Source organism: Pteropus vampyrus, unplaced genomic scaffold (genome assembly GCF_000151845.1).
Source record: "Pteropus vampyrus isolate Shadow unplaced genomic scaffold, Pvam_2.0 Scaffold82, whole genome shotgun sequence".
Lineage (NCBI taxonomy): Eukaryota > Metazoa > Chordata > Mammalia > Chiroptera > Pteropodidae > Pteropus > Pteropus vampyrus.
This window is the reverse complement of record NW_011888863.1, coordinates 2,297,400-2,306,686: the sequence shown is the minus strand read 5'-3', so window position 1 is coordinate 2,306,686 and position 9,287 is coordinate 2,297,400. Positions and strand designations below refer to the sequence as shown.

The following is a 9,287-nucleotide window of genomic DNA, read 5'->3' as shown; positions in this document are numbered from 1 at the left end:
GCAAAAATACCTCTCTTCTCTGTGGAAACTATAATCCTCTCAGGAGAGTTCTGTTTCTGTTGGAAATCCAAGACTTTGCAAGCAAACATGATAAGACTTTCCAAAGTCACTAGGTGAATATAATGAGTGTAGGGCTTAGAATACTTAGGTGGGGTGGGTGGAGGGAGGAGGAAGGTGGGAACTGGGATAAGTGTTCCCTTTCATTAGAGTCTCTACAGGTAATGATTTCCCTACCTGACCAAAGAAAAGCAATAGAAGCTGTTTCCCTCTCACCTATTAAAAGAAAAAAGATGGGTATCTTTAATTGAAAGCAAGGCGTCACAGAATTCTTTAATTATAGGCTCAAAGGAGCTCTGAGCTCATCTTGTATCTCCTTGGCTTTCAGCAGGACAGCATTAAACCTTCCTAAAAAGATAAGACTCAACCTATTTTTAAACATACTCAACCAAAGAGGGCATTCTAGTCTTCTGTTCCTTTGTGAGACAGGGGAATTTTTTTTCCCTTTCTAACTTCACCACAGGTGAACTTTTCCTATTACTAACCTGAGCCTTCACATTAGAGTTTGGCTTGGTTTGCTCAGCGGAATTGGTGACCAGCTGGTCACCATTAGCCTTTTCTAAACTGTATTTCCATTTGTCCCTCTATATAAAAATATAACAATTAATTAAGATATTTGGGTTTAAATCAATCAATTTGGAGCTAGATGCCAAATGAATCACTCACTGACGAAAGGCTGCCACCTTTCTTTTTCTCATACTTTTTTCTTTCTCTGCCATCAGCTCCAATGCTAACATCTCTCCATTCCCCATCTCTTCTCCAAATTGCGTGTGCATGTGAACACACACAGCTGAACATTCACACTGGTAAATTTTTTAAAAAACCCTTAAGCAGCTAATTAACATTTAACCTTTAACCCTCACTTTTCACAACAAGGGATAGTAGTTAAAAGCACAGACCCTGGAGCCCACTGTCAGTACTTAAATACTGGCTCTGGGACCATGGGCACATTTTGTAATCTCCCTATACATTTATTTTCTCATATGCAGAATGGAAACAATATTAGTACATACCTTACAGGTTGTGGAAATAATTAATGAATACATGAAAAGCCCTTAGAATGGAGTCTGGTGCTCTAATTGTAAATGCTATATAGTCAGTTATTGTTATACCCTCCTTGTAGCAAAGGGAAATTTAGAGGCATTAAACTATGCCTGATATTCCAGAAGGCATGAGTTTGAGAAAGGAGTAGGACTCAAGTTTAAGGGAAGTGGATAAGCAAGGAGAGTCATTGAGGTGAAAGATTAAAGAAAAAAAAAATAGCAAGAGAACAAAAACTACAGGGGAAGAGCAACAGCAGACAGTTAACAGAGAAAATTAATAAGAGAAAAACATAAGGGAAAAAAGAAAGAAGAAAAAGGGAGACAAGAGTAAAAAAGTGGGCATGAAAAAAAGAAGACAGGAAAAGAAAAGCAGTACTAGACTAGCAAAGGAGGCTAGAAATTAGAAAAGACTCCATTTTCAGCTTAAGCTGGATATTAGAAAAAGGAAAATAAAAATGTTGGATACAGAAGTAGGGAAACAGTACAGAGGGGGTGGGGGAAAGAGGAGATAGACGTGGTAACAAAAGGCTTCATTTGCAGCAACAGGCCTGCGCTTTTAAATTAAGGGAAGTTTACATCCAAAATTAACACATCCGTGACGCACTAGGCTTCTTTCCCTATTTCTCCTGTTTTAACTTGCTACTGTGTCTGCCCCTAGACAGTCCCTAAGGTTTGCCCGGATCAGATGTCTGCCTTGTGTCTTGTCTACTCTACCCGACAAAGCGCAGATGCAGTGATCCAGTCTTCATTTTATTTTCACTAAATACTCCATCCATCTTTTCAAGTGAAAATTTCGCTCTGGAGAAAATATTTACAACCTCTTCCTTCTCCAAATATTCAGAAACCTCTAAGGAAAGCTGGTATTTTAATTTTTAAATTATTCATCTTACCAGCATCCCCCTTCACGGTCTCCCCCATCCCAACCCTAGGCTTTTTATTGGCCAATTTAGAACCAGAGGACAAAATGACACAGTGCTGCAGAGATATATCGCTCTTAGGGCTCCAAATTGTCCTCCCCACCAAAAGGAATTCATCACTCAATCACTTGGAAATGAGAGGCTGGATCGAGGTTTCAAATAAAATCATATTTAAACATACTTTTTAAGTATTATCATTATTAAATTGTTCGGTACAAAATACGTGCCCCTATTTGAGGAAGTCGAGCGACCTCAAAGGCCCTCTGAACAGACAAAGTGGATGGACCGCGAGCGTCTCCTCACGCCAGGGTGAGCTTGGGCTGCCGCCGCCGCTGCGGGAGTCACGAAGCCAGACGCGGCGCGCGTCTCCGCCCCGGACTCGGGAGACTGCGGCAGCGCGCACCGCGGCCGCGGCCGGGCGGCTCCCGGAGGCCGGGAGGAGACCCGACTCCCGCAGACACGTGACCTCTTCCCAGCCGCCGCTTCCCGCGACCCAGATCCGTCCCCGGAACCCGCGCCCGGCGGGGCGGGCCAGGGGACACGTAGCGATGGCCCCAGTCCCTGCTGCGCCCCAGTGCGTGTGCATTCGGCATACTTCTCCCTTTGGTTCACGTGCCACTGGCCATAATGAATGTTTCGTGGCTAACTTGGGAGAACGTAAATTTTACTCTTGGTGCAGGAAGGAAAGACCTTAGGTTTTATAGCTATCTATATACAGGGAAATTAATATATATTTTCTCCATCCCACCCCACCACCCCCCTTTCCGGCAGACCCGAGTAGCGGCAGCGGGGTCGGAGACCTGGGAGTCCCGCAGGACATGCTTGCCCCTGGCCTCCAAGGCCCCTTGCTGCTGGCTGTGATGGGCGGCAGTGCCAGAGACACCTCCCAGTAACTCTCACTAGCAGTGAGTCATGCTCCAAGGATGGTTCTGGAGGAAAAGTGGCCGAGCTACCGCTGGCTAGTGCTTCCCCGAGATTGTCGCCGCGGCTAAAAGGCGAGCGCGCGCTCGTGCGCGCACACGGGTTCCCCGCGCAGTGATGTGGCAGCAACGGCAGGTCGGATCACGTTGCTGGCCCTGTGCTGGTACCCGTTTGAGACAGGATTAAGGAGGGAGGCTTTGGAGGTGCCAGCGGTAGTAAACGTGGGTTCTGCACACTCCCGGTGTCGCTTATCGCACGGGGGAGGGGGGTGGCGGGGAGCGGGGGGGAGTGGAGAGGAAGCACGCAGCGCCACCCCAGGGACTGAGAGGCGGCGGAGTTTAGCAGGCTAGTGATAATGCTGCATTGCTTTTCTGCGGTAGCCCCTCTAGTGCTATCCCCTCTTCTCCTCCTCCCTCCCCACTTCGTTCTTCCGAGAGCACCAGAGGCCCCAAACGTCGTCATCTGCTGCTGTGATTAGTGGCACCGCAATTCCGGCTGCTGCGGGAACTTTGGGTGGCCCAGGGACACTATGTCGTCAAAAGACACTTGGATTGCGACATTCGGACCCAGTGATATTTCATTTATCTTAAATCTTTCAGGGAGAGGATTTCAAGTTGCCCCTCTTTGGGGCAACCTCCAACGAGGGCCTAAGGGTTTCCCCAGGCCACTGAGCGGTGAGCAAACAAATCTCCAAATTTTCCTTCAGGACTGAAGTTTGTCCATCGCGAATTCTCTTTCTCTTTCCTTTCTCTGGTCCAAACCAACAACACCGTCGGTGGAAAAGCAAAAAGCCACGTTCACGTTCCTGCGCCGTAATGACGGACAGGCTGAAGGAGTCACATTTCCGAAACCAGGAAGCCCTGGCTGCCCCGCACCCCCCGGCGCCCTCTCCCCCTCCCCCAGCTGACTGCATCGCCTTTGGGAAGATGAATAGCTTGGCTGAAGTTGTTTTTCCTTTCCGGTGGCCCTGATCAGGTGTCCCCGCCCCCTCCTGCCGTTCGCTCTCCCTCTCAGCCTTCTCTCGTCGCCCCCTCCCGGCCTGGCCCCTCCTCCCCCGCCCCCCTCCGGGCTGGACCGCGGATGGTACGTTCCGCACGTGAGCTGGGTGCTGGTCTGGCCGGCGACGCGCGTGCCCTGTGGCCAAACACTGCCCGGAGTGAGAGCAAACTACCAGCGCAGTGGGGCCGACGCGAGTGTGCGTGCGTGTGTGTGCGTGTGTGTGCTATAGAGAGCGAGCGCGGTGGGAGGGGGGGAACCAACTGCTTCACACTTTCAACACTGCACTGAAGAGGGAGAGAGAGAGAAAGAGACTGGGGACGCACAGATCCCCCCAAGATCTCCCAAAGCTACCATCCCACAGATTATAGAACAGAACCCCAAAAATCGAAACAGAGGAAACGGACAACGATTGAACATGGACGAAGGAATTCCTCATTTGCAAGAGAGACAGTTACTGGAACATAGAGATTTTATAGGGTAAGGTGCACGCACCCTTGAGAATATCTGTCTGGGCTTCAGTTTGATATTTTCTCTTCTCCAGAAAGTGATATGAAGCGGGCGAGGGCAGAGCCCCTCCCGAATGGGTGCCTGATGCTGATTTCTGTTTTGCAGACTGGACTATTCCTCTTTGTATATGTGCAAACCCAAAAGGAGCATGAAGCGAGATGATAGCAAGGTAAGAGTAAGTTTCCGATGTTCCCCCATAACCTGCCTGGATAGTTAATTAGGGCCATTGATTTCACAGCTAAGCTCTGCCCGCAAATATATTCCAGCCCTTGAGCTTCCCCAACTGTGAATTTTAAGTGGTTTGCTGGATACTCTCAGGGGGGATTAAACATCATACCTGAATTTAAATTGCATTTCAGAACAGTCCAGAGGAAAGAGGTTCCTTGGGCATAGTTTATCACATATGTGTTTTTTTGGCGGGTGAGGGGATATTGTTATATCTAGTAAATGAATGTTTATGTTATTGTTTTCTTTCTTCCATGACTCTCATATATTAAGGATACCTACAAATTACCACACAGATTAATAGAAAAGAAACGAAGAGACCGAATTAATGAATGCATTGCTCAGCTGAAAGATTTACTGCCTGAACATCTGAAGTTGACAGTAAGATGCACATTTTCCTTCCTTGCTACTCTCCAAGGGCGTTAATAGCCTGGTACTACTCCCAGACATATAAGAATAAATGTAAATATCAGATGCCTTACAACTTGTTCTATAGTGTAGAGTTTCTCACAAACTCAAGAGTAGGTGCTCACAACTGTGAAGGCAAGAAATCGTTTATAACCTGTCTTGTGGAAAGCTCAAGAAGTATAGGAATAATACTTTCAAAGTGTTTGCTTAAGTTGCTGTGCTGAATGGAGAGCCAATCAAGCCAAATGTGTTTTTAAGTAACCAAGTACCCCATTCTCTTTTGCACCACTGCAGACTCTGGGGCATCTGGAGAAAGCGGTAGTCTTGGAATTAACTTTGAAACACTTAAAAGCTTTAACAGCCTTAACCGAGCAGCAGCATCAGAAGATAATTGCTTTACAGAATGGTAAGTCAGTTCTGGGAGGCCAACCCACCCTGATGAAGCCTGGAAGCCCACAGAAGAGCAGTGATAGGACTCTTCCCCCACCCCACTTCCGTGGTCCCACGGGCTCATTCTCATTTGTGAAATTGCTTATATTTTCTCTTCATTGGAAAGTGCCCATTTCCCGAAGCATCCTAGAGGCTTTCAGCACAACTCAGAGGAATCAGATTTTTATTTAAAGTGGCGGTTGCACCCTCTCTCCACTTTAGTTTTTCAGCTGGGAGTAGAGCGCCCCCCTGCTCTCCACCCCCGCCACCACCCCCACCCCCTTGCAACCGGTGGATTATATCACTCGAATACAGAGGAAAAACCGAGATCACTTTAGTCAATGTAGGGCCCACGTGATAAGCAGATGTTTTAACGTCGGTGGGTTTTTTTTTTTTTTCCTTGCCTCCATTCCTCTGTCCTCCACCCCCACCCCCTCTTCATCCTAGGGGAGCGATCTCTGAAATCGCCCATTCAGTCCGACTTGGATGCGTTCCACTCGGGATTTCAAACATGCGCCAAAGAAGTCTTGCAATACCTCTCCCGGTTTGAGAGCTGGACGCCCAGGGAGCCGCGGTGTATCCAGCTGATCAACCACTTGCACGCGGTGGCCACCCAGTTCTTGCCCACCCCTCAGCTGTTGACTCAACAGGTCCCTCTGAGCAAAGGCACAGGCGCGCCCTCGGCCGCCGCCCCCGCCGGGTCCGCAGCAGCCCCCTGCCTGGAGCGCGCTGGGCAGAAGCTGGAGCCCCTCGCCCACTGCGTTCCGGTCATACAGCGGACTCAGCCAAGCGCCGAGCTCGCAGCCGAAAACGACACGGACACCGACAGCGGCTACGGCGGCGAAGCCGAGGCCAGGCCGGACCGCGAGAAAGGCAAAAGCGCTGGGGCGAGCCGCGTCACCATCAAACAGGAGCCCCCCGGGGAGGACTCGCCGGCGCCTAAGAGGATGAGGCTGGATTCTCGTGGCGGCGCAGGGGGTGGTGCGGCGGCGGCGGCCGCCGCGCTCCTGGGGCCGGACCCCGCCGCCGCGGCCGCGCTGCTGAGACCCGACGCCGCGCTGCTCAGTTCGCTGGTGGCGTTCGGCGGAGGCGGGGGCGCGCCCTTCGCGCAGCCCGCGGCCGCCGCGGCCCCCTTCTGCCTGCCCTTCTACTTCCTCTCGCCTTCAGCGGCCGCCGCCTACGTGCAGCCCTTCCTGGACAAGAGCAGCCTGGAGAAGTACCTGTACCCGGCGGCGGCCGCCGCCCCGTTCCCGCTGCTGTACCCCGGCATCCCCGCCCCAGCTGCCGCAGCCGCCGCTGCTGCCGCCGCCGCTGCCGCCGCTGCCTTTCCCTGCCTGTCCTCCGTGTTGTCGCCCCCTCCCGAGAAGGCGGGCGCCGCAGCCGCCGCCGCGACCCTCCTGCCTCACGAGGTGGCGCCCCCTGGGTCACTGCATCCCCCTCACCCGCACGGGCGCACCCACCTGCCCTATGCTGGCCCCCGCGAGCACGGGAACCCGGAGAGCTCTGCTCAGGAAGATCCCTCGCAACCAGGGAAGGAAACTCCCTGAAACCTTGCGTCCCTTTCTTAGAAAGGACGAAGGTTCACGCGGAATAATAATATTAAGTTAAAACACCCTTAACGTTTTTAAGGGAGGAAGTGTAATTGATGCACGACCGGCTTTAAAAAAAACAACAGGTGTTTTGTGTACATTTGGAGTTCTATTTTGCTCATCCTTCACCACCCCACCCTCCACACACTAACATCCCTTTCTTCCCCCACCAGCTGTAAAAGAACCTTCGCGCTAGATACTGATTCCTTTTTCTTTAAAGAACTCCCTGAAGTAAGTTTTGCCTACCTTTAGGCCACGTTCCATTGTCTTTTAAAATACAGAACCTAATTCTCGAGGAAGTGAGAGGAGTCTCCTCTGTGGATGAGCTGATTGAACCAGGGTATGGGAAAGGTGGCTGAGGAGTTGACATCGAACAGCAAGTAGTTATCTGTCAATGACTCAAAGCTGTCTTGCCTGCTTCAGGAGACTTCTGCCTGAAAACAGAATGAGGATCTTAGAATTGAATTTACTCTTCAGTATATTATAAAGTTCAGCTCTTTAAAAGGCATATATTTTTCAGAGGAAGAGGAGAAGATGCAGTCGCTCATGTTGCAACCTATTCTGGAGTGGTTTGAATGGTATCCCTTAGTAACTTGCACTTGTTTAAAGAGACACGGAGTTGGGCCATCGTCAGAACCAAGTCGGGGAAGGGGATAGATGAGGAAGGCCAGAATTATTCTTAGTATATTTGCTGGCACTTTATTGAGAAATTGACAATGAATCAATTGACTCATCGTATGTATACGTATGTATGTATGTGTGTGTATATACACACATATATACATATATATAGCATCTATTCCCACTCTGCCATTATTTAATCTATCACGTTCCTAGATTTTGATAATCTTGCTGTAAAAAAAAGAATGTGCACTGAATTTAAAAAAGAAAACAAGTCCAAACTGATTTATCCTACATTCTGTTAAATCACAAGAGGAGGAAAATATTAAACTCATCAGTTTTGATTGGAAATGCTGTAAAGATGTGGAATGAAGCCCTGTGAGGCCTTCCTATATCCAAGTCTATGTATTTTCTGGAGACCAAACCAGATACCAGATAATCACAAAGAAAGCTTTTTTAATAAGGCTTAAACCAAGACCTTGTCTAGATATTTTTAGTTTGTTGCCAAGGTAGCACTGTGAGAAATCTCACTTGAATGTTATGTAAGGGGTGAGACACAACAGTCTGACTATGAGAGAAGAAAATATCTGGGTCTTTTAGTCAGTTTGGTGCATTTGCTGCTGCTGTTGCTACTGTTTGCCTCAAACGCTGTGTTTAAACAACGTTAAACTCTTAGCCTACAAGGTGGCTCTTATGTACATAGTTGTTAATACATCCAATTAATGATGTCTGACATGCTATTTTTGTAGGGAGAAAATATGTGCTAATGATATTTTGAGTTAAAATATCTTTTTGGGAGGATTTGCTGAAAAGTTGCACTTTTGTTACAATGCTTATGCTTGGTACAAGCTTATGCTGTCTTAAATTATTTTAAAAAATAAATACTGTCTGCAAGAAACCAGCTGGTTTAGAAAAGTTTAGTATTTGAAAATAAACTAGAAATTATCTTTATATTCCAGTATTTTCAGCACTCCACAAATTCTATTACCTAAATATTGCCACACTATTTTGTGATCTTAAAATTCTTACTAAGGAATAAAAAATTTAATATACGATATGAGATTGTTTAATAATTAAAAAGACATGATACTCAATTTTAAGATATCTATAAATATAGGAATGAAAGTTATTCAGGTTCTCAGATATACAACTTTATTTGTCATTGGCTTGATAGCACACGTTTCCAGTCTCTTACAAGCCTGTAGGCTCTGGTTGTGTCTACCTACTTGTTCCCAGTGTATCTTAATGAAAAGTGCCAAAGAAAACCTACCAATCACTTGCATGATTTGTTTATGTTAGACTCAATTTGCTAATTTTTTATGATCGATGAATTTTTCACTTTTCATCTTTGAAACCAGATAGCCTCTGTTGTATGGTCTGGTGTGTTTCTCTTTAACTGGGTCCCATATCAACATATTACCACGTAGAGTTGCTTAACTTTTCAGTATATTTTAGCTCCTTGACCTTTATAAAACAATTGTCTTCTGGGTCTTACTCACAAAATTCAAGGAACAGAAATTATTTTTAACCTTTTCTCAAATTTATTATCAGATTTGTGATTTGATAAAACT

The 9,287-nt window shown here is 47.5% G+C and overlaps 1 protein-coding gene across 2 annotated transcripts; it reads left to right on the top strand.

Annotated features, from left to right (window-relative positions):
* The first annotated feature begins 2,865 nt into the window (after positions 1–2,865).
* BHLHE41 (basic helix-loop-helix family member e41) lies at positions 2,866–8,857 on the top strand. 2 transcript variants are annotated; one of them, XM_011363077.2, is made up of 6 exons: positions 2,866–3,159; positions 3,538–4,414; positions 4,550–4,613; positions 4,943–5,050; positions 5,372–5,483; positions 5,954–8,773. In XM_011363077.2, the coding sequence occupies exons 2-6, from the start codon at positions 4,353–4,355 to the stop codon at positions 7,051–7,053; spliced, it is 1,446 nt and encodes a 481-aa protein (XP_011361379.1). In that variant the 5' UTR covers positions 2,866–3,159; positions 3,538–4,352; the 3' UTR covers positions 7,054–8,773. The 2 variants fall into 2 exon arrangements, with proteins under 2 accessions (XP_011361379.1, XP_011361378.1); XM_011363076.2 differs by lacking the exon at positions 2,866–3,159 and having other exon boundaries at positions 3,993–4,414; positions 5,954–8,857.
* Positions 8,858–9,287: the final 430 nt, after the last annotated feature.